This window comes from Brachyistius frenatus, unplaced genomic scaffold (genome assembly GCF_029030835.1).
Source record: "Brachyistius frenatus isolate BFR_SWC_R1_liver_20210118 unplaced genomic scaffold, ASM2903083v1 Contig_96, whole genome shotgun sequence".
Lineage (NCBI taxonomy): Eukaryota > Metazoa > Chordata > Actinopteri > Embiotocidae > Brachyistius > Brachyistius frenatus.
Genome location: NW_027210695.1, coordinates 173,322 through 198,629, shown reverse-complemented (window position 1 = coordinate 198,629; position 25,308 = coordinate 173,322). Strand labels below are relative to the sequence as shown.

Below are 25,308 nucleotides of genomic sequence, written 5' to 3'. Positions count from 1 at the left end.
TTTATTTAGGAAGTGCACAGAGGAGGGAGAGAAATCCGCCTGGGCGGGGTGACTGGGCAAAGGAAGGAGTGGGTGGTGGTGGTGGTGGTGGTGGTGTTTTTTCCCCCCCCCTTTCTTTGGCTGTATTTCTCCAGGGTGATGGACAGCCCTTCTAGAGGAAGTAGGAGGAGCAGGCAGAGGCAGTCATAGTGCAGCGCAGATTTAGTCAGGAATGTTGCTGTACTGTACTTGTTTTTCTTATTTTTTTTCCAGCCGACTTTTGTCGGTCTTGTCTGGTTGCAGTGCACATATGTTTGCACACTGCTCTGAGAGCCTCCTTATAGAGGAATGTTTGAAAGGACAGGGTGAGGGGTTATCTATGTGTGTGTGTGTGTGTATCAGTGAAGGGGTTATTTGTGTGAACGTGGAGCTTGTGTGTGCATTCCTTCATAGTGACGGCAGGATTCGCTGGACAAAGTGGAGACAAACTGGCTGCTTCGGAGGGAGTCTACTTTACCAGTGCTACAACATAGTGGGCTTCTCGGATAATATAAAGGAGGGGGAGGTCTGTCGTTTCAGTGTGTTTGGCCAACTCTCCCATCTTTTGTTGAAAGAAGTGTTCTGGTTACATCATTCTCCATCATGAAATGCCCCTGCCTGTGATATAGCCATGCTATTTAACCCAGCCACTTGCACACCGAATCAGAAGAGAATTTAAAAGGTGATCCCATCAGTAGCCTTGGCTGACACACAGACTCACAGGGGTCTTCTTCCTCCTATTAATTAGGCCCGGAGCTGACATCTGTCATGTCTGCGAGGCTCTCACCAGTCCTGCTGGCTCAAATACTGCATTTGGGTGAATGAGTATCCAGAATGACTCTCGGGGCTCTCGAGGCTATTTAAAAAGTCTCCTGAGAAAAAACAGTGTGTGTTTTTTCTGTGCGGCTAACCTGACAGCTTACGTGGTCATGAAATGCAGCCTTCCTGCTGGAGTGACACGTGTGTGTGTGTGTGTGTGTGTGTGTGTGTGTGTGTGTGTGTGTGTGTGTGTGTGTGTGTGTGTGTGTGTGTGTGTGTGTGTGTGGACATGGACATGCATGTATGAGGGGGCTTCCTCTCGCAGATCCCAACAGACGTGCGGGGACGTGCGATTTTTGTTGTGAGAGTGTGTTGTTGCTTCTAAGTGTGGGAGGTATGCCTCGACTCAACATGTGACATATCTCCACTTTGTAGCCCGTCCCCTGTTTTACACCCTTAGCTGTGATCAGAGCCTTTGTTTGGCCCCAGTGTGCATGAGCAGGCGGAGGTGTCACCTCCAGCCTATTTTGTCTCAGCATCTGTCCCTCCCACTAATCCCGCTTATCAACAGAGCTCTCCGTATCAGGGGCAGCCACACTGACACATATGCTCCCGCCTGGATTCACATCAGACACGCATACATGGCTTGATATTCCCATCCATGATATTTCCAGTATATCATTTGTTAGTCCAGCCCACCTCCTATTTAGGAACCGATGGGACACGACACGCGTTGCCTGACGAGCTAAAGCGGTCCATTATTGATGACTTTTCTTACAGCAGCTTTTGCCATCTGCATCGCTGGAGATGCTAACTAGGAATAATAAAAACATAAGCTTTCCTACATTATAAAAGGTTTTGCGTGTTTGCCTTTTATTGAGTGTGTGTGTGTGTGTGTGTGCACGCTCAGAATAGAGCAGTCCTCTTCAGCTGAAGGGGGAAAAATGGCCTCTGTGTTGCATTTTCCTCCCTCCTTTCATGGCGGCTGATTGCTGTGTGTTCTCTTGCTCCCCTTTGTGGGAGCTTTCTCACACTGCAGCCCTCTGCATTCCTGGCAGATAGTGTGCAGAGGTCGCTTTAGCGCAGTTGACAGCAGCAGCAGTTCAGGCTTCACCTTACAGTATCGTGTCCTCCCACTTTTCATCAGTCAATAACCTCAGCTTGGTTGCTTTATAAAGGGGGGAATTCCTGCCTTTGACAGGAGGGGTGGGGGAGTGTGTAAAATTATGAATCATGCATTTGTGTTCTGGAAATACCCCGTTTTCACTCTGATTTGTAATTTCAGGTTTGATGGATACCGATATATGCTTTGTTCCTTTTTCTAGGCAATGAAAGATATGACATTGTTGAATCATCAGTGTATGCTAAAACCGGTGCACCGACACAACACTAACAGATGTTCTTTGTTCCCTTTCTCCTTTTTGTTTTTTTTGTGTCTGTGTTCTTTTTTTTCCTCTCGTCTCCTACATGTTCAGGCCTTGTGGATGCACTTAGATGTCTGCAATGACTGCTGTGGCTGGCATGCCTCAGTGTTTTGGACTCCCTTTCTCTGGACTCAGTAGGACAAGAACTGATCAGCAGAGAACGTCATGAGCATAGTCATCCCAGTAGGGGTGGACACAGCAGACACCTCATACCTGGACATGGCTGCGGGCTCAGAGTGAGTAACACCAGGCCTTCACTGTTCACAACTTTTATGCCTCCTCACAAGCTAATTTTCTCAGAATTCTCTTTTGAATGCCATCTCCGGTCTTTGTTCTTACCAAAACATCACTCTCGGTTTCACTCTTCTCGTCTCTCCCCACCGTTCACCTTCTCCCTGCCTGTGTTCTCGTCTCTCAGACCGTCTTTGGTGACATTCACAGACACTCGTTTGCTGTAGCATTGTGTCCCATGCCTCCCTCTCCTCTTACTATGGCCGAATAGTCCCTCCATGATGACAAAAGCAGCTCTTATCATTTGTTCTTTTTCCTGTGGCTTGAGTCAGGTCTCCCTTTCCAGACCGATCTGTGTTTACGAAGTTACTGCTAATGGGAAAGGAATTTGCAGGAAGCAGGGTCCCTCTAGTGTCTGCTCTAATGGACAGTTCAGTCTTGCCATTGATTGTACATACACTAAACTATTGCCCGTGATACACATTCACAGTGTTGAGCTATTAACTACATCTACCCATCTGAAACTGGCTGTAAGCCCAGAATGTAGCTGTACGTGTGCAGTCTGTGTTTATAAAACTAACTGTGTGAAATATACAGAAGCACCAAACATGATTTTCCTTGATCCTTGTGTAATGCTGTAGCTTGATGTTTGCACATGTGTACACCGCATTGAGTCAGTGAAGCAGAAATGGTGCATGGCGCCATGGCAACAAGCTTCCTGTTGCCCCTCCTCTCGGGTTCCTATAGTCTTGTCAAGGACATTGCCGCGGCGTTTTCTGGTCAAATAAATGAAGCAAGAGGTTTGCGTATGGCTAAAGCATAACACACGTCATCTACTTGTGGGGGGGCTCCTGTCTCTTTAAAGGAGGGAGAGCCCTCCCCACTGCCTTCATCAGAGCTGTTGCCGTGACAGCTTGTGTTGCCATGGTATCGGCCCCTCGCTCCCCTCCCTCCGTTCTGCACTGCGCAGGGCCTGTTGCCATGGTCACTGGCCTGAGTGACAGGTGGCCCTCATAGATATGGCGTCTTTAACAGTCCCACCGCGTCCCCCTGCCGCCCCCCCTCCCTCTTACCCACAGAGCTCTGCTGCCACCGGGGGTAGGAGTAGGAGTAGGAGTAAGCCCCTTGCCTTGACTCTCCCACTTGTTCTTTGTCCGTCTACGCTCTGTCTCCGAGTGCCTGCTGCAGATTCATTCAAAAGCAGATAACAAGCTTGAAAAGGGGGCTTCCACCTGCTGCTGCGCAGGTCCCATCCAGACCAGAGGGATGGAGCGTAGCTGGACACGCACACGGAGCTCTTTGGAGAATTGTGATTGTGCCAGCTAAGTGTGGAACAGCGGGGCTGGCTACTCACCAGAGACACAGCGTCACGTCCTCTCCACGTCCCCCTGAAGTCTGCAGCAGCGTGACCAGCTGTTGGCTAATGCAGTGTGTGTGTCCACACTGACACACAGAGCCCAGCGTGCGCGCACACGCAGACCGAGTACGTAGGGTTGCCATGGCAGCGAGTGGGAGCTCTTCGGGAGTGAAGGCGTTGCCTCTGGCTGTTCGGGGCTGCTCTCTTTTTTTTTTTCCTCTCCTGCTGTTGATCTCTCCGTTCTCCGTGCTTGTCCTCTCTGCTTCTTCGGCCTCTCTTAGCGCGTGTTGTCATTCTCAATGACATCCGTCCCTTTTTAAGTACTCGTGGCATTTGTGGACTATAAATAGAGCACACCTCGCTGCCACCTTAAATCAAACCTCAAGTCGCAAAGATTCCCTCTTCATTCCACTGTATTTCTTTCACTCGTCATCTTTTCATGTGCATGACTCAGCCCATAGCTGTTTTTTTGTTTGAGCGTGATCTTGATCGACTGAAAGTCTGCAACCCTACCATTTACGTGTACTCTGACTCCCGTCCCTCCTTTCCACCTCACGGGAGTGGAGACACGAATGATACAAACCCTTCAGCTATGCACACACACACACACACACACACACACACACACACACACACACACACACACACACACACACACACACACACACACACACACACACACACACACACACACACACACACACACACGTATTCACACACGCTTACTTCCTTCCCACTGAACAAGCCGCCTCACTTGTTTGCCTTGCGTCTGTCTTTGACTGTGAATGCCAATATGCTGTGTGTCCTATCTGTCTCTGTCTCCCTCACTGATTCACTGGTTGGAAAGAGTGCAAAAGACCAGTTTTTAAATAGTTCTTTTCAACCTATAAAAATCTGAGACAAGCCTCCGCCAGGTCTTAAATCAATATAATATAAAGTGTAGACTTTGGTCTGGTTAGTCATTGATGGTTGTGCAGTAGGCTCACTAACTTTCTCCCAAGCAGGAAGTTATACACATCCTCTTGTCTTTTAACTCGGACTGTTTATGCACACTTAAACTTTTACACATTAATTTGTATGGGGGTTAATATGTTGTACACGCACACACACACACACACACACACACACACACACACACACACACACACACACACACACACACACACACACACTCGCACACTCACACCCATTAGCCTGGATCCGCCTCCAAACCTCATGCATGCAGTTACGTTTTCACTTTGACAGTGAATAATTGAGCGGCAATACACACAGGAAGTGTTGCACAGTGCTCTTTCGGCATGCAAGAAGAGCAATAGGGTTGAGAGGGGCTCTCGCAGGTACCGTATTACCAACTTACCTTGGGACTACCTTTGTGAGGGAGTTGAATTTGGGAAGGAAGGATTGAGGAGGCGGGACACCGTGTTTTTATGGTCTATTTAAAACTTAATTTGACCTGTTCCAGCTGCACAATTGTTTTCTGTATCTCCAAATGGTTTTGATTCTTTTCAATGTACTTCTGTTGCGAATGTGAGCTTCAAACTATATTGGTTAATTTGTCACAGTCTTACATAGGCATACGTGGCCTGTTCACAGTGCTCGCCGTCTTTTATGCTAATCTTACGCCGTATACACGAGAGGCAGTCCAGTATGTATAGTTTCCTTTTTTTCCTTGTACTTTGCCTTGTTTGGGGAAACTTGCTGGCAGTGGCCCTCGGAGATCGTACTTCTTTTAGTGTGGAGAGACAGAGCCGAGAAAGAAACATGCTCATTTCACTTTCACATACTCCTATCTTACTAACTAGTTTGTTTTTATGGCTCTGACCCTGGAGCAATTGTCTTACACAGCACTCTGTGAAAAGAAGTGCGTGTCTTCCTCGCACATGAATAGCTACCACACCGTACCTTAAACACTCTTTATATCACAAATGCATCTTGTTTATCCTGTAGCGCTCAGTCTCTCCTCATATTTCCCTCTCTTCCCTTTTCTTCTCCCTTCATACCTGACCATTTTGTCTCATGTCATCTGTTTTGCCAGTTCCACTTCCCTCTTGGCCTAAATCCACCCCCTCAGCAACTGACGAATAGATTATGCTTGTCATAATAAGGGTGGGTTCGTCTCAAACGGCCAAACAGGCTTGTTCCTCAACTGCACTGTGATTCTGGGGCAAGTGGATTTACTGGTTTGGTATGAATGAGCTTGAAACAAATAATTGTGGGTTGTTTTGTGAAAGTGACAGGAAGCATGTGTTCCTGATGATTATCAGCTTTGTAGAAGTTGGTTTAGAGATATTTTGACATTAATTTATGTTGTCCGTCTGCCTCTCGAGCTTTACAAGTCCAGCTAAGGTGACATGAGAGCAGACACTGTGGTGTTGGATTCGCTGCAGCCGACCCCGTGACAGTGTGACTGTCGAAGCCATAGCATGCGTCCACGCTCCTCCCTCGGCCATTATACCTTTGTGTCACCACACGCCCTCGCTTAATGCACACACATCCTCACACTTGTGGAGGAAAGCTGAGCGCGAGTTGCGCTGTTTCACCTGATTGTCCGTGTTTTTCAGTCCACAGTAATGTTTGTTCTTTGTTTGTGTTCCTGCCCAGCAGACCAGAATCGGTGGAGGCCAGCCCTGTGGTGGTGGAAAAGTCCAGCTACCCGCACCAGATCTACAGCAGCAGTTCTCACCATTCCCACAGTTACATTGGCCTGCCTTACGCTGTGAGTACACACACCCGACTTCTCCTCTCGCCCTCCTACAAATAACCAGCATACCTTGCGCTAGGGCTGGGTGTTGTATTGAATTCATTAGATTGATTAAAATGTTGTTTTTTTTTTTTTTGCCAAAGATGCCTAAAATACAAAATTGAGATATGTGGTCCCTTTGCTGTCTCTCAAGCACCAGAGTTAGCTGTGAGAAATGGTTCTCTGGAGTAACGTAAGCTGTTGCTGTTCCATTGAGCTTTGGCAGTCAAACACACTTGGATATCGGTTGTAGCAGCTGACAACAACAGAATCGCACCGACAAAAGGGAGCCACATTACAGATATGTAAATGGTTCCCTAAACCGTCCTGTGGAAAGTTTGTGAAAGCCGTGTTCAAATTAAAAGTGGCAGCACAACAAACCTGTCCCAGCACCAGAGACTGAAGCATCCACTGGAACGGGAGCAACGTGTGTCTCTTCCAGATTCCAGCGCTAGTTCCTGCCACATTTCCAAAACCACAGCTAAAGAGCAGCCAACATTGGGTGCGTCACCATCCAGTGACAAGATAAAGCACCGGTGGGAGAATCCCGGGGGATAGTGTTGGCATTTTATGTCAAAAATGCAAATGTTCGAGTTGTGACGCTTTCGAATCTTTTGACTTGTATAGTCAACTTTCTGAAAAAAATACAGTTGTTATGCTTTATTTCCAATACATGCATCAAATTGTGACATTTGGGAATCTGTAACCAACACATTTTTTGGATTTTTGCTGAAAGAAAAGTGAATTAACATGTATTGATTCTATCGGAATCGATTTTAATTTTCAGAGGACGTTTGTTTGATTCATGCTGATTGATTAATGAATAATCATTTGCGTGACTACGCTAAGCATCATTTACATCCCCAACATCTCCCGTTCTTCCGTCAGGACCATAACTATGGGGCGCGGCCCCCACCCACGCCACCGGCGTCCCCTCCACCCTCCATGCTGATCCGACCAGGAGAGGGGGTGCTGTTTGTTCCAGGGGGACAGGACGAAGCGTCCAGGGGCACCACGCTCAGCACCTCAGAGGATGGCAGCTACGGGGCTGACATCACCCGTTGCATCTGTGGCTTCACCCACGACGATGGCTACATGATCTGTTGTGACAAGTGCAGGTGAGATCCTGGTTGACACGTAGTCACAAGCCTTGACTAATGTTGACTCTGGCCTCTTTTCTTTTCTTTTTTTTCTTTTTTTCATGCAGAGGCCATTGGTTGTTCTGTTATTTGACTTCACTGTTCACCAGATCTTCTTGTATGATTGCAATTAGTTGATGACTTAGACCTTTGCTATTTCTGTGGCGCAGTTAACAAGTGGGTAAGTGGGATCTAATAGATTTTTTTTGTTTGTTTATGTTTTAATTTTTTTTTAGTGCCTGGCAGCACATAGACTGCATGGGCATTGACAGGCAGAACATTCCTGAGACCTACCTGTGTGAACGCTGCCAACCACGACACCTGGATCGAGAGAGGGCCATCCTGCTGCAGACCAGGAAAAGAGAGTGTTTGTCCGGTGAGCAAGACAACATAGATTCATGCATCGGTCCTAGTTCTCATCAAGGTTGCTTGTTTTAGTTATTCTTTAAAAAAAAAAATCTCAGCCATATATTGACACAGAGTTAGAGAGAATGTAGGGACTGGGTTGTTACTTTTTAGAGCTGCATTCCCCAGTGTAAGTTACGAGGTGTTAGAAGGTTTCTTTGCGAGCCCACAGATAGATGTTTCAGTTCTGCTTTTACTGGCTTCCTTGCTGCAGTAAATGGCCAGCTTGTTAGTGAGCATAGCAGGTTGTAGGCTGTGTCAGGGTGCAGCCTCCTCCCCCCTGCAGGCCAGCCAGATTTTGTATAACCTGAGCCGGGGACATACTGACACCTGCTGGACAAGTAGCAAACTATAGATTATCCAATTATTGCTGTAACATACCTTATCTCCCATTATTGTGACTCTGATAGCTTTTGTTTTGCCTGCAGCAGCTGTGGCTTTTAATAGCTTTGCATGTCAGTGATGTTGTTCAGCACTCTTTAATAACTCGCTTGCTTCTTCAGATGGGGACACCAGTGCTACAGAGAGTGGAGATGAGGTCCCGCTAGAGCTCTACTCCACCTTCCAACACACGCCTACCACCATCACCCTGACCACTGGGCGCCTTGGCAATAAACAGACCGATAAAAAGCGTAAAAAGAGTGGTGAAAAAGAGCCTTCAGCATCCTCTGCCCGAGCTAAGAAGGTCTCTTTTGACTCATTATTTTACAATATAAATATATTATGTACATCATCTCCTTGAATTTCTATTAACATTAAAGTTTCAATTTCTTTACTCGGCTTGCAGGCCTTCCGAGAGGGGTCCAGAAAATCCTCGAGAGTAAAGGTAAACTCACAGAATAAACACGCTACCGCGGTCCATCGAGTCCTTCAGCAATGTTCAGTTACAAATTGAGGCATTAACTAACAACTGTATTGTTTTCCTCAGGGTGCAGCTCCAGAGCAGGAGCCGGCAGAGCACTCGTCTCTGTGGGAGAACAAGATCAAGACGTGGATGGAGCGTTACGAGGAGGCCAGCAGCAATCAGTACAGTGAGGACGTCCAGGTCCTGTTGCGTGTTAAAGAGCAAGGCGACGGCAAGAGCCTGGCGTACAACACGCACCCAGCCTCTTTCAAACCTCCTGTGGAGGTACAAAACATGTGCACAATCACAACCGTAAAACCCGTAAATGTGCGATAATACAAGTCTTGTGTATTCCCAGTCTGCCGCCAGTCTACAGCACAAGCTTTCATTCTGTGGCTTTGATGTAATTTAATCAGTGGCCGTCCAGAGTGTTTGCTGATGTCAGGCTCTTTCTCTCCTCCAGAGTCAAGTTCAGAAGAACAAGAAGATCCTCAAGGCGGTGCGAGACTTGGCCCCAGACTCCCTCATCATTGAGTACAGGGGGAAGTTCATGCTTCGACAGCAGTTTGAGGCCAACGGATACTTCTTCAAGAGGTCAGCATGGTACTGACTAGTCAGAGGCATTTCTCCTTGGATTTGTTTAATTTAAATCGAGTACCGTTAGCTGGTTTTCTTTTTTCTTCTTTTAATACCAGTCAAATACTTTAAGGCCTTTGAATACTTGTTATGGCAGGTTGTATTATATTGTGGTGTTTCCTGTGAATTTGCCCTACTCGTGTATTGACCTCCCTTGTTTTCCTTGTCAGGCCGTACCCTTTTGTGTTATTTTATTCTAAATTTGACGGACTGGAGATGTGTGTCGACGCTCGCAGCTTCGGTAACGAAGCGCGTTTCATCCGCCGTTCCTGCACCCCCAACTCTGAAGTATGTACACATCTCAGAATACTGAATTAGCGAGCCTGTTTTCATTCAGTCGAACGTAGCCCTGATGCATGGTTACATACTACAAGGTTTTTTAATGCTTTGCTCAATCTCCTTCAGGTGCGGCATGTCATTGAGGACGGCATGTTGCATTTGTACATCTACTCATTGAGGCCTATCACCAAGGGCACGGAGATCACGATTGGTTTTGATTTTGACTACGGAAGCTGGTGAGTTATACGGAGTAAACTTGGCGAGCAGAATGCCGAACCAGCACAGCCCACAAAACACCCTTTTTTTTGTTGTTGTTGTTTTACTTTGTTTTTCCTCTTTTTGTAGTAAATACAAGGTGGACTGTGCCTGTGTGAAGGGGAACCAGGAGTGCCCGGTGCTCAAGCACAACCTAGAGCCCACAGAGAACCTGGGCTCTGGAGGCAGACGCAGAGGGAGTCGCAAGGACAAGGAGTTGGTACGGGATGACCTGGGCCAGAACCAGAACATGGGTTTGGACGGCGAGGGGAAGGGCAAGAGCATAGGCGACAACAAACAGAGGAAACTCTCTCCACTCCGCCTCTCCATCTCAAACAACCAGGCAAGATGTCAATTCTGAATGAACATACAACACACAAAATACACCCAGAGTCACCCTGCTTCTACACTTTACTGCTTTTATATATATATATGTGTGTATATATATATGTATATATATATACATATATGTGTATATATATAATTTTATATATATATACACACATATATATATATATATATATTGCGTGGTTAGACTTTTGTTTTCTGTAAAAGCACATTCACCTTCGTGGTCCATGCATGCAATTTTGTTTGATATTTGTGAAAATGGTCTTTGCATGTGTTTTCCATTGTTAGTCACTCTTTGTTTAATATACATCCTGTTTAGTTCCCTCCTTTTTCCCCCCCATCATCCCTTCACGCTTTTCACTTTTGACCCTCCCATAGTTCAGATTTCACTGAACAAGACGCTTTTGTGCCACTTGTCTGGCAGAGATGTGTAGTAGTGTGCAACTCTTTGTGCAGGCGTACATGTTAAACACAATCAGAGAATGGCGTCTCTCTTGGATGCGTTATCTGCAACAGAAGTCTCATCTGTCATCTACGCCAGAGCGGCAATTTTAACTTGCCGTGACCAAGCCAAATTTTTATGAAAAAGCCTTTATTCAGCAATTTGAATTCAGAGAAATCCCGTTGGTGCTTAAGGGCATTTGGAAAATTTGGTACTTGATTATTTCCAAAGTGGTCCGGTGTGCCATAAGTTATATTAGGAGACAGAAATGCTAAAGAGTTTTGTCACAAGGAAGAAATTTGAGATGAACTGTCCCAACAAAGGAGCTTAAACACATAAAAGGCGTTATGATCATAACCCCATGATCACACCCACCCGAGGACACAAAATGTCAGCTGCTACAACATTCATTCTTTAAGCGGGTGCTATTTTAAAACCAAATGTCCAAACAAGCCATTGTATGTGACTAAAGACAAGTTCTAAGCAGGTGTGTTTTGTACACAGACGGACCACTGAAGAACAAGTTACCCCCACACCCCACCCTACCCCCTCCCACCCCACCCCACCCCACCCCACACCCTCCTCGTCTCTTTGAAGAACTCTCCCCCAGCTTCTCCCTCTCTCCCTCACCTCCCCCTCTCCTCCACTCTTACCTGTCTCCCCTCTAGTCTGTAGCCAGACTTGAATGATCAGCCATGATAAAGCGCCATACCCCGCTCTCCCCTGCTCTTACAGGATCCTGAGTTATTTGAGGATCTAGAAGACAAAACCTCCGTTAGCAATGAAGTAGAGATGGAGTCAGAGGAGCAGATTGCAGAGAGAAGGAGGAAGATGGTAAGTGTGCCAAGCTAGGGGCTACAGCTTTTTTTTTTTTTTTTTTTTTTTTTTTGCCATGCAGCTCACCCACCAGAGAAGAGCAAAAATAAAAATAAAACTCTCCCCTGTTGGTCTGGGTGTGGACTTAACTATTTGTCTGCTAAGGGTTTGGATAGGAGCAGCTGTTTCTGTAACTCTCTTCCATAAAACTAGCCTCCTCTTCATCATTCATCTACTGCTAGTGCTCTCACCACTGTCCATGCCCCTGTTGCTGTTTTGCTCAGTTGTTTTGTTTTGCCCCTCCTTCAGCTTTGACTTCCCCTTTTTTTTTTCTCACCGTGCTAAAAGCTTTGTGCTTGTCTGTCATTACACAGTGACATTTATTTTCCTTATTTGTTGCCTCTTTTTTTTTTTTTTTCACCATATGAGAAAATGAATAGGCCCGCTCGCTGTGCCACATCCCTTGTTAACAACACCGCTTCCTGCCAGCGGGAACAATGGCAGTAGATTGTCCCTTTATGCAAGCTGAAACTATCCCCCAGTGCGCATTATAGTTTGAGTGTAGCTCTCTTATCACCTTCATTGCGGCCGTGAGTTTGAAATGGCCGTTACGGGTTCAACCACTCTCCTCTCCCTCCGCCAAACGGCCTTATGTCCCCGAGAGATGGGATCAAACACGCATAGACACAGACGCGCATGGTACACTGCACGCACACACACTGGAAATTACCCTGCAGTCAGCTTCATTTCACACGGTGGACCCAAGGTGTAAAGCGCTGACTCATCTTTGGCCAACATACAGTTCTGCTAATCGCCAGAGAGAGATGGATGGTTGAAGGGAGGGAGGAGGGGCTGCAGAGGGTAAAGCCTTGTTGCCAGGGCCGTATTGACTTTTAGAGATCCAATAGGCTACCTTCTCTTGAATGTGGCTCAGGAAAGAGCTCTGGTGCCAGAGCAAAGAAGCGTATATTCACACACACTGGCATAGTAGATGCGTGTGGATGTTGTGAATCCATGCTGCAACAAGGTGCAGGCGAGATAACATCGGTGTGTGTGTGTGTGTGTTGGCACAATATCGTGCAGATTTAAACCTTCACGAAAGCGCCCACTGGTTGAAAAGGCATTGTGACTTTTTTTTTGTCCTCCTCCTAACTGAGTGTTTGGCCATGCAGTTTAGAGTTTGGTTTACCTCTGGTGTTTTGTGCCTGGTAGCGCATCAAGTCTGTGTGCTGTGTTTCACCTGGTTGCACGACAAACTCACCTTTTGGGGAGGCAGGCGACAGGTCAAAATAAAAGCTTTTTAATTGAGATAGACAAATACAGAGTGGATATCAGTTGGATGGCAAAAAGGGATTTGGAAGAAGTAGAAAGGCCCAACATGAACCTCTTTTGAATATATCTGAACTGTCCTAACTTAAAATGTCTTTAAACTGTGCGATAATGAGTTTTCTGCGTGTCACATTGTGTAAGATGGGTCTCAAAATCTGTGTCAGACTGTGATTAATGCCGGGTGCTTCCCAGAGAAACGTATATGACAGTAGAGGCCACGTCTTTATCTCTTATGATCAAAAAGTGATGCTCTTTTATTTATTAAAAAATATATTTGGCCATATTTCCCTTCCAGAGTTGCACACATGTCTTCATTCCATTGTTTTAGTTTGTGTGCACGCACATGTTTTCTTTTAAACTTTATTCACAAATGGCTCTTAAGAAATGGAGTGCCAGCCTTTGTATTCTACATCATTTAACACCATATTGGTTGTTTCTTTACGTGGGTTGCAGCAGCAGCAACAGTCTCACTGTGAGCATTTTTTCTTACGTTTTTGGACATATTGTCTTTGGTAGCCAAAGCTTCCAAATAGGACCACAATTCACAACCAAAAGTTTTACCAAAAATTCTCTCAAAATTGACAACTTTTTGGTCTCAGTTGAAAGGAGCCTTTAGAAGTCCGTGTTGGACTTGTGTCATCATTCGTGCATCATTAATTCATCCCTGAAGATGCTCTATCGTTGCCAATGTTCTGTACAGAAGGATCTCACAGTCCACTATGGTCCCTTGACAGTATCGTTCACCACCAGACAGTTAGAGAGTTTTTAGCCCAGACCTGTCCAGTGTTTGTGAAGCCTTGTTTAGGGGGGACATGTCTCTTCTAAACTGGGCTGTCTCTTTATTGAACATTCAGGCCAACCCAGCGGAGCAGTCCCATCTCCCTGTCGGGGCGGCTTCAAGCTGGAGGGGACTGAAACACAAGGAGGTAAACTTGACCCGTCCATAGCCAACCCCACCCGTCTACCAGCCCACCCACCACCAAATCTCCTCGTGGTGACTGACTTCTGAGCATACTAACTGTCCTGTCTTTACAGACACCAATCTTCCGCCTGACCAATGCAGAAATACATGTCTTGTCTCAGTATGTTTTGTGGTATGAATCTGTGTTCAAAGGGGTCTTCTGACTGATGGTGGAGCCCTTTGTTTTTGGTGGAGGTAGCCATGGTTTCCACATTTTTGTGGCACAGATACAGGAACACATCAGGCTAAATTGTAATCTCTCTGGGTTCAGGTTTCAACACAATCTCAGTATTTTCCTGTCACTCCTATCTCCCCCTTTTTTTGTTGCTCTTATTGTGAAAGCGAGGGTCACTTTTTTCCCCACTTGTCTCTGCATTCGCCTCTCCGCACTCAGTTAGAACGGCTTTCGCTGTGTCGCACACATTAACCCGTTGCAACCGCTACCTCTGGGGCTCTGTGGGCGACTTGTACTCCATGGACTAAAACGTGTGTTCCCTCTTCCTTTCCCTCACCCTCACCCTCCCCCCCTCCAACCTCCCCCCTCCGCCTCCCAACCCCCCACATCTTAACCCGCTGCAGACACGCGAGGAGAGGAAGATGGAGGCCATCCTGCAAGCTTTTGCCCGGATGGAGAAGAGAGAGAAACGAAGGGAGCAGGCCCTGGAGAGAATCGGTAGCGGAAAGACGGAGGTTGGTGGCCGCAGTGACATAAAGGAGGAGCCTCCAGTCACGCCGGAGACAGCCGATTCTCCGACTGTCATGCAGGTGAGAGCACAGGGGTGAAATGTGAGCACAGTGTATAGAATTTAGGGCACATGATAATAATTGGCCATATAAACCTAAAGAAATGTGTGTATCTAAATGTTATACAGCCACTCCTGGAAGTAAAAGAGGAGCCAGGACTAAAGCCAGCCAAGATCAAAGGCTCGAGGAACAGGAAAAGTTTCTCAAGGAACCGCACTCACATCGGCCAACAGCGCCGGCGAGCTCGCACCATCAGCTCCTGCTCCGACCTGCCCCCAGGCTCTCCAGCTGAGTCCGTGGAGCCTCTGAGCAACGAATCCCCCGAAGGAGAGACGCCCATTGTACCAGAGCCGGAGGCCATCTTAACACAACCACCGGACACCAGCCCGCCGCACAGCAGCTCACCCGCACCTGACCGAGCCCGCATGGGGAGCAAGAACTTCAAAACTAAAAAGGTACAGGCACATTTTGAATTGTGTGTACGGGTTGCACCGATGTCAGCATCACTGAGCAGCAATGTGTTTTTTATGTTCCTGTACTTGACTGACTCGAACTCTTTTCAACAGCACTTTGTGAGTGAGTGGGTGGGGGAGAAACAGCCGGACCACGGTGTAGTACGAACACCAGAACCAGCGCCGGAGAGGCCGCTGAGAATAAGCAGTGACCCTGAAGTACTCGCCACACAGCTGAACGCCCTCCCGGGCATGGCCTGCTCTCCGCAGGTCTACAGCACGCCCAAACACTACGTCCGCTTCTCGTCTCCATTCCTGGCAAACCGCAGCCCGACCACTCCCGGAGTCCCCACTGGGAGGCGACGTTCCCGGGAACTGCCAGAAACGCCACCAACCACTGGCTCCTGCAAGAAGGTACTGAGTCGCGATTTATAAATATTCCCGTTTGGCTGTGGTACTGATGGAAACAAGCTAGAACAGACATTTTTTTGGAAAGTCTTTCATATTAGGGTTTCCATGTGAAATGATTACGTTTTTCCCAAGTTGACACAGTCTTTGAATTTCTTCCATCCATTATTAGCTTTGTCTCTAGGAATGCGTTGAAGGCTTTCAGACTTTTTGAACGTGGCTTCTCTCTTACAGCGATGGTTGAAGCAGGCTCTGGAGGAGGAGGGCTCCACCAGCCCCGCCAGACGACCGAGCCTTCTCATGCCCAGCGAGGGTCCTCTCAGCCCCTCAATTAATGGTGACTCTGACAGCCCTCTTCCCTACAATGGCACTTGCTCATTACCAGGTAGGTCTTCATGAGAACGCCTCAGTTTTGTGCCACATTGACCTTTCTAAACACTGAAAATGAGACCCACATTTGAGACATTAAGGACTCTTTATACCTTTTAGAAGCAGCTCATGTTACTCTGACTTCATTCAATACAAGTCAGAAACACAAAACAATAGCACTAACTCAACATTTTAAAAATAAACTCAGACCTACTTGAGAAAACAAGTTCACACAAAGACCACTATGTTAATAAGCACTTGGATCCATGTCCAGCTACAGAACACCCTATTTTGCTTCTTTCAGAGTTGCCCACTCCTTTGAAAAAGCGACGGTTGAGTCCGTTAGATGCTTGTATGTCAGAGGGCTCGACACCCTACGGCTCCCCCTGCGCCACGCCCACCCGGGCAGACCAATCGGAGACACCGGCGACACCCGTCTTGCTGGCCACGCCACCGCATCCCCGAACAGAGGAGCCGAGTACGGAGCCCCTGCCCAGTACCCCAACACAGACTCTTAATGCCCCTCAGGAGGTAAGGCGGTTTATATGGGGGGAAAAAAACAACAACAAAAACATGAACGTTACATGTTTTTTTTTTCCCATAAGAAACAGAAGTGATGAAGTGTGTTCTTACACAGAGTGAATCTTCAGTAGAGAGCTCACCAGAGGTCAGCCGGAAACCCTGCGTGCAAGAGGTGAGTAGTATCTCGTAAATATCGCTCAATTTGAAAATGACGGATGAAGCAATTTATTTTGCGATATACTCGTTTTCAGTATTATATTATAAAAAAGTTTTAGGTTGTTAAAGTATGGCACATTAAATGCAACTCCACAGTCTGGCATCCGTCATAATTAGAGGACACAAATACTTCCCATCTGGTCTCATTCTGGAGAAGCAGAGTTTAATTATTATACATTCACCAATGAGCCAAAACATTATGATGACAGGATCTTCTGCTCACGTCTTGGTACCATAAACTACGAGGCACCTTCAGAAGGACCAAAGTCATTTTAGACAGCGGTGGTTGTAATGTTTGGGCTCATCAGTGTACATTTCTTCTCTTTAAGACGTGCAGTCACCTGACGTTGATCCCTTCCTTCTTTCTTAGGCCGATCGTCCTCCTTCGTTGGTCTCCTCTCCCTGCATCAGGGCTGCTAGTTCAGATGGACTCCCAACAGAAGTCAAGGTGTCGGTTCCTGAGAGTCCACAGCCTCCAGCAGCTGAGTCAGGGGACAGTGGGGAGGAGAGGGCCGACGGCGGGGTTGCAGAAGGGACGAGCGAGGCTTCCTCATCTGCAGAAACATGTGCTTCCTCTTATCCCGGCTGGATAAAAAGCCCAGAGAGAGGCCCGACTGGACCAGCTGGCCTGAACTTCTCTCCAGTCAACTCAAACTTAAGGGACCTCACCCCCTCTCATACCCTGGAGCCTCTGGCAGCTCCCTTCAGGCCTGAGGCTGCAGCTGGAGCTGCGGCAGGGCCCGCAGCAGGGACAGGCTCATTGGTTGGCTCTCAGCCCCCCTTCAGTGAAGGCCAGGGGCAGCTCTTTTACCCCTGCTCGGAGGAGGGAAGTTCACTCGGCTTCTCGCGCTCACTAAATGGGGACGGCAGCGGCGAGGGAGGTTCGGCACAGAACCCCCCGCAGAAGAAAAAGGTGAGTTCTCAGCTGTGCTAATAATCATTTACTATCTTGTTCAGCTGCTTGTTACGTCATCATCCTTGTAGAATTGACTATACACTGAATATAAGAGAATTGAAATAGTGTGTGCAGCTGTAAATAGTTGAATGAATGTACACAAGCGTGATAACACTCAATTAAAGTTTGCATCCCAGTTGCAGGAAATATATATATTTACATCTTAATTAGGTTTGCCAAACAAAAGGGATAAAAAAAATGTGATAAACTGAAAATAATCATCTGTTGCTCAACAGAACGTTAATTACTGTTTCGATAAGTGTAATTTCACAAGCAAACACACCACATTTTTCACATTTTCAGCTTCTAATTTTCATGTTTACCTTGTGTGATAGTAAACTGAATATTGTTGGACAGATAAAACGAGCAATATGGGGACATTGCACAGGACCTAAAAAGATTGCAAGAGGCACTGTCACTTTTTCACTGACATTTTAACCAGTCAACAGTTTAAGAAAGCGATTGACAGATAATTAGTTAATGTTCGGGGATCGTTAGTTCCAGGCCAATGTAAACAAAATAGGTGGGGATATGAAATATTTGTTAGATGAGATGAAGCTATAATAGAAATGACAGTACATGAGGTTATGTGCAGTCATTGACATCGTGTATTTATCACACGCTATTAAACCAGGCATGAACTCCCGCTGCCCTTTTGTGCAGCTGACGGTGTAAACGCTGCCCCCTGCTGGTGTGATGTTGGACCTGCGTGTTTTGTTGATCTGCGTCGCTGCGTCTTCACAGGTCTCTTTGCTGGAATACCGGAAGCGTCAGCGCGAAGCTCGTCGCAGCGGCTCCAAGACCGAGTGCAGCTCTCCCGTCTCCACCGTGCCGCCTCTGTCTGTGGACGCCTTCCCCGTCGCCATGGAGACCACCAGCGAGCCTCCTCTCCCTCCTCCTCCCCCCGCACAGCCCTGCAACACGCCCACCGCCTCTGTAAAGGAGCCCCAGACAAATGAGGAGGCAGAGGCCGCCGGAGAGAAGGAAGGAGGAGAGGGACAGTGGTACGTGCTGTCTATGGGTTTATAGACTAGTGGTGTTGGAATAACACATACTGGTTATATGTTCTACGTCATTGTACAGAAAGGTGTACAACTTCTAGTTGGGAAAGAGTCAAATAAACCCTGTACTTTATACTTGGCCAGTGGGAAGTATATCCAGTGAATTGATTAACTTAACGTGTTTCTGCCGATGTCTCTCTCCAGGACGTCGTCCACCTCTGTCGAACAGGCCCGAGAACGCAGCTACCACCGAGCGCTGCTGCTCAGCAAAGATAAAGACACGGGTGAGAATAGAGACAGCGACTCTCACGCCCTCTGCGTAAAAGGAGCGTTTTCACATGTCAGTCATTTTTTATATATATATATATATATATATTTTCTTTTAATACTGTTCTGTTGTTTTAGATGGTGAGACAGAAGGTGGAGATACACCCGCAATGAGAGAGTGCACATCTCCGAGTCTTCAAAAGACCCCAACCCACACAGTAAGTCAACACCGAGCCTGGCTTTATTCACAGTGTTTTACAGCTGTGATTTAATCTTATCCGAAATATTATTTTAATGTGGCGGTAGTTTTTCTCTGATTATTCGATCCGATGTGAAATATTCTTTTAAAAATATCCATCGGTTTCCTCGCCGACGTCTTCGAACTGCTTGTTTTGTCCAACCAACATAAAAAAAAACAAAGATATTCAGTTTACTGTCATAGAGGACGAACAAAAACATGTAATTTAGTATTTTTGACTAGAAATTAATTGTTTTTGCGTAAAAAAGTGTATATTTGCTCTCAGCTGTCAGTCATCTGTGAAGACTTTGATAGGCACTAACCTCTAACCGCACTAAAGTTGGTCTCGTTGATGTAAGACATGACACGTCTCAGCTAGTCTGTCTGTCCTCCCGTCCAGCCCTGCTCCCCCGGCCCGCTCTCCCAGCCTTCCAGTCGAGCAGCGAAGGAGGACGACGGCGACGGTCAGCCTCGGACGCCAAATCCGACCAGCCAACCACCGAGCAAGCCCGCAGGACCCAAGCCGGCCCCTCTGACCCCCACGAAGCTGCACCCCACCCCGTTACCCTCCTCTCCGGTTCCCTTCCCCGGATCGTCCCTCCTTCACTCTCCGAAGCCTCAGCCTCAGGGCTCCCCTTACCGCAGCCAGAGGGCGCTGTTCTCTGCCCAGCCTCAAAACCAACCACAGTCCCAGGCTCAGACTGGCCCTGCTGCTTTCCCCCAGTATAACTCGCAGAGCGCTCCGCCGCCGCCCCCCCCTCCACCACCAGCACCGCCGACCTCCACCACCTATTTTCCCGGCCAGAGCCCCTCACCTGCTGGACCTTTCCCTGGGTTTAAACCCGCCGTCACCGCCCCCTATCCTCCGGGTTCTCAGCCCCTGATGCAGACTCTTCCCCACAGCGTGCACTATCAGAGCTCCGCCGCTCCTCCGCCACCTCCTCCTCCGCCTCCACACCCACACCCGATACCCGGCCCCACCCTCCTGCACGTCAACCTGCAGCCACCTCCCATCCAGCAGCACCAGCTCATGCTGACCACTGCCCCTCCCCCACCTCCTCCCCCGCAGGGCCAGACGTCCCAACAGCAGCAGCAGCCTCCCTCCGGCGGCGCCCTCCTGTCCCTCACCCCTCCGCCGCCTCCTCCTCCGCCTCCCCCCGCCCCCTCCGCAAACGCCGCGATGCAGCCCCACCACTTTCAGAACTTAGCGGGATTTCAGCCGGCGTTGATGCACCCCGGCGCTGGGGGGAACCCTTCGGTACCCCCATCCACGTACCCGCCACCCCTTCAGCAGACCGGACTGCCTCCACCTCCCCCTCCTCCACCCCAACAGACTCAACAGGGGCAGGCCCAGGCCACTGCCTCCCAGATGCCTTCTGGGACTCGTGGAGCACCTGCGTCCTCGACCCCCTTCCACAGCTCGGGGTACCTGAGCACAGGGTGGCACTGACCGCCCTTTCTGCCGTCGGCACCCGGCAGCCCCTGAGAACTCGACCTGAGAGGGGCGTGTACCATAAGCTGTAGATACGTTTTCTATGTTCCTGAATACGCGGCCAGTGGAAAAACAGCAGATTGTGGGATAAAAGGGTTCTTAAAAAAAGAAAAGAAAAAAAAACACAAAAAAAAAACAAGGACAGAAAAATTTTAGAAAAATGGACAATACAATATTCTTCAAGACAAACTGTATCAAAAAGAAATGGACGATCCCCCGGTGCTTATAGCCCCCCCACCCCCACCCCACCCTATCCCACCCCTCTCTGGCCTCCATTTGTTTTTATATATCCTTCCTATGATGGAGAGGAAAACTCTCTGTTCGGCGTCTTGTTTGGACTCCCGTTGTAAGGCCCCGCACTTTGTTTATCAATGGACATTCCAGCCTATAACCTCCACCCACCACACCCACCCTGCCCTACCCCACCCCACCCCACCCCACCCCACCCCTCCTCTTCTTCCTCCTCTTGTCAGTTATTCCTTTTACTTCCTCTTCTCTCTCGTCTGTTGTCGGCTCTCTACAAAATTTATTTGTTTTAATCTAGTGGCTCATTATAGCAAAGACAAAGCTTTTTGTATAGAGAAAAAAAATCCACAATTATTTTTTTTATTCCTCTGTCTAACAACAAATATCTGTTCACCGCTGCAGATTCAGAAAAGACCCATTTCTGGGAGCCTGCCTCACTGCCGAAGGCGGCTGCACTCGTGTGTGTGTGTGTGCGTGCGCGCGCGTGTGTGTGTATGCAGGTGTGTGTGTGCGTGCGTTTCAGTGCGTATGGCCGCGTAGAGGAGTGCACGTGTGAGTTTTTGTGTAACGAGTGCTTGTAGTCTTCTGAGGTAGGCAGAGTGGGCTCGCCCGCAGGTAGGACGTTAGCGGTTTATTTTTGAATATCAATGGTTATTTGTAGAAAGTGTAATTTAATGTATAGGTGGTTACTCCAGCTTTCACCAGGAACAGGTTGTAAATATTCGCTTCTTTTCTTTTCTATGCTTGTACAATTCGCTCCCATCCCATTTTGAAATATGGTTGTAAATATGAACGCTCTTCTTGGCAAAGCTGAATGTTTCTGTGACTGTAGCATTGTTTTTATTTTATTTTATTTTATTTTTTTCCCCCCTCTAAACTCATCAACCTTGTCTTTTTTTTTTTTTTTTTAATTTTTTTTATTGTTTGTGTGTGAGTGTATGTTTGTGTGGAGCGGAGAGACTCACAGACACTGCACTGGTTGGCTATTTTCATGGTTCATTATAATAAATCACTGTAATGACAGTTTTCTACCACTTGTCATGACGTTTGTCTCTGGGAACATTTGTGCCGCCGTCTCTGCTGCCAGCGTCTCTTGACAAATGTCCACTCGAGTTTCTGCCTTGAGGAGAGAAGATAGGGGGGGGGAAAAAAAACCAAACTCTAAAAACCGCTGCCGAGTCATACCGGTGAGGAGAGGTGTTCACGGCGTCTTGTTTATTTGTAGCTGAAGTCCAAACTGCTCCGTTTGAAATCAGACACTTGAACTTGTCGTCGGGAGCGACGTGGACGTCCGTGAATCCTTAAGGCTCGTTAAAATGCTCGTACACGTCCCATGAGAAGGGACGACAGTTTTCAGTCAACATATTTATCGTCCACGGAGAATAAAACCAGACTTGGAAACAAAGTTAATTAATATTGCAAGTGTGCACCAAACTATAAGGAATATCAACAAAATCGGATATAAAGGACAGGAGGAACAATTTTAATAACCAGCCTGAAAACCAGAGTTTGTAATAATGTGGAAAAAACACAGAACACTTTGCGTAACATGGTGAAGGGTGGCGTATCAAATAATCAGATTAAAGATGACACCATCTGTTGATTAATCATTGTGATGACCAGCAGAACATTTTAAAATCCAGGGGATTTGTCTGTTTTAGTTTTTAACCTTGTTATTTTTTTTTGCTTGAGGACAGTTAATCAGGCATTTCTGTGCTATTTTAAGACAAATACATTAATCAATAATGAATTAGGTACACGCGTGTATTTGATGTTGGTGCCGTAGTCGAGGGGATGGCTTTGTCCTTTTTTTTGGGGGGGGGGGGGGCTAATTAATGCTTAATCGGCTCATAGGAGTTATGAAAGGTGACCCGGAGGAGCCGAGACGTCCCACTGTAAAATGGCCACCAGGCGGGGTGGATTCACTCGTCTGCTGTGGGACACGACGGCCTTTTTCCTCAGTGTAACCTTTTCAGCCTCACCAGCACTTCCGAGGATCGTCTACGTCCACCCATCCAGTTTCATATCGTGCGTACACTTAAGCATTTACAGCCTCGCGGGTTGCTACGGTGACCGGGGCTTCAGTCTGTTGCTCGAACAAAAAAACTGTTCACAATGACTCATAACTTCATCCCACGCAGAGACGACGTTGTGATCTTCCCCTTCCAAGAGTCGGACCGCCGGCTGCAGGCTGCGAGGATTCATGTGAGCAGACGGCCTTTCTCACTTTTTGATCCAGGAGCCCGTGTGCACGGTTAACGATTATATTTCCGTCTCGGCCCGCCGACGGGGAATCTGCTTAATGGATTGTGATGCCGCCGCTGCCCTTCATTAGGCCGGCATCACATCAGCAATCCCCATGCGAAGTCTCAAGTCGACGTAACTTTAGATCTCATCCGTACCGTTCGTAGTTAGTGAATTCATTTAAAGAAAACTGTCCCGAGTTTGACGCTCATCATAACTTCGGTGTAAGAAAAGCGATGAGGCTGATGGCACGTAAAGCGCCTCATCCGCTACCTTTCTAGATTTTGAGATACTCTTATTTGGTGGAAGACAAAAAAAAATCTTACTTAATACATAGAAGTTTCCATTTTAAGCTTTTCAGCTTAAAATGGTCCAAGTCTCGGTGTCCTTACGAGTTCAGATTTGTGGAGGAGGAATGTCAAAATAAAGACAGGAAAAATAAGGAAAAAGCCCGTGAATCTGGAGCAGTTCAACTATAGTGATTTTTAATTTTATTTTTTTTAATAGTTTTAGACACGTAAAAGGCTAAAACTAACCAGGATTTAATAGTTTTGGTCCACATACACTGATTGGAAATTCATGCTGCCATCTATCACTTTGTGTCGCAGAATTAACATCTTCCATTTATTTTGAGCGCCCAGGGGCCGACGCGAGCTGTAAAACGGCTGCAGGCCAAACACAGCGTACATTTTTTTTTTTGTCATTTTAACAGAAGCAAATACACACATTCCTCTGAAAACACTGATGTTTGACATTTTTTATTCTCTCACTCGACGCATTGCGGCGTCAAATTGATATGCTTTTTGTGTTTTCAAATTAATAATTAAAAAAAAAAAGCTCATCTGGACAGACCTATACAGAAAAGGATTTCAATATTTTTTGCTATTATTGGTCATGAAGATCTTTGGGGTCTGGACGGGGGGGGGACGGGGAAATACAAACAGAGTCCTGCTTGTGTTATCTTTTTGAAGTTACAGCAGTTGGGACATGGTAACACTAAAGTAACGGGGAGCATCTTAAAGGACGTAAGTTCACAAGGATGTTGAGTGACATGTAAAACTACCATACTTTGTCTAAAAAAAAAGGCATTTAAGCTAAAATAAATAAATAAAAATAAACAAACATTTTATGAAATGTACTTACTTCTGGCAGGAAGCCGGACAAGAAGATCCATCTTGCAAAAATTCCTGTTTTTACTCTTAAGACGATAAGATTAGTTGTAAACACTATGTTTCCCAAACTTCAGTCTTGTTTACCATAAAAAGCCCAATTGCAAAACGTCTTGTTTTCATACACTGTAAAAAAAAACCAAAAAAAAAACATTCAAGGCGTCCCATGATTTATTTTTAATGGTAATGAATTCCTAAAAAAAAAAAAAAAAAAATCCCCAGTACATTTTAAATTGATGATCCAATCAATTATTATTTTATAATATAAAGTTTACCACCAGAGGAGGAAGAGGAGGAGGAGGAGGAGGGGGGGTGTTGGTGCCGCCAGGTAGCACCACGTGACTCGGGTCACAGAATATGAGCGTAACACCTGTGAGCTGCCACGTGCACAGAGGCTGGAAACAAGTGAGCTTGGCCCAAAGTAAAGGTACAAAAAAACACAACAACACCTGAACTTCTCACATTGGCAGATAACATCTCTTTTGTTTAAAATGTAGAAAAAAACAAAACAAAAACCCGGCATCCAAATCCAACATTCAACATTCAACAGGTGGTTATGAGTATTTCTTGCTACAAGTATTCTGGCACATTAGACGTTTTACTCTCAGGCTACTTTTTATTTTCAGTTTTCGATTGTTGTAGAGTTTAAAACAAACGACATATGTTGAACGTTTTTTTTTTTTTTAGGTTGCTGCTAGGTTTATTTTACTTTTTTTTTTTAATTACTTTTTTTTCTTCTTCTTCTTTCCCACAGCTGTTTCCGGTCCTCGAGATAGCTTATGCTAAGCTAACAAACTCACCAGCTGAAACTAAGTAAGTGTGTTTTCCAAAACGTGGAACCGTTTATCTTTTCTGTCCCGTCAAACCTTTTAATGTAAATTAGACTCTGTTCCTATGTGTGTTGTTGTTTTTGTTGTTGTTGTTGTTGTTGTTTTTTTAAAGCTGTGAGACAATGAAGAATGACAAGAAACAAAATATACAGCAATACAGTAGTGAAACCAG

At 46.6% G+C, this 25,308-nt stretch overlaps 1 protein-coding gene across 1 annotated transcript in view; it reads left to right on the top strand.

Moving 5' to 3' along the window:
* Positions 1–20,826, top strand: part of kmt2e (lysine (K)-specific methyltransferase 2E) — a 28,099-nt gene extending 7,273 nt beyond the window's left edge. Inside the window, 25 exon segments of the mRNA XM_069711062.1 lie at positions 2,253–2,437; positions 6,391–6,505; positions 7,418–7,647; positions 7,905–8,044; positions 8,577–8,758; positions 8,861–8,899; positions 9,002–9,202; positions 9,381–9,511; positions 9,724–9,841; positions 9,959–10,068; positions 10,178–10,430; positions 11,613–11,711; positions 13,877–13,948; positions 14,563–14,748; positions 14,856–15,182; positions 15,294–15,593; positions 15,822–15,972; positions 16,261–16,487; positions 16,594–16,650; positions 17,065–17,607; positions 18,394–18,653; positions 18,855–18,934; positions 19,056–19,135; positions 19,556–20,333; positions 20,336–20,826. Coding sequence (XP_069567163.1) covers positions 2,367–2,437; positions 6,391–6,505; positions 7,418–7,647; positions 7,905–8,044; positions 8,577–8,758; positions 8,861–8,899; positions 9,002–9,202; positions 9,381–9,511; positions 9,724–9,841; positions 9,959–10,068; positions 10,178–10,430; positions 11,613–11,711; positions 13,877–13,948; positions 14,563–14,748; positions 14,856–15,182; positions 15,294–15,593; positions 15,822–15,972; positions 16,261–16,487; positions 16,594–16,650; positions 17,065–17,607; positions 18,394–18,653; positions 18,855–18,934; positions 19,056–19,135; positions 19,556–20,333; positions 20,336–20,679 — 5,094 coding nt within the window. The 5' untranslated portion in view covers positions 2,253–2,366 and the 3' untranslated portion in view covers positions 20,680–20,826.
* Positions 20,827–25,308: the final 4,482 nt, after the last annotated feature.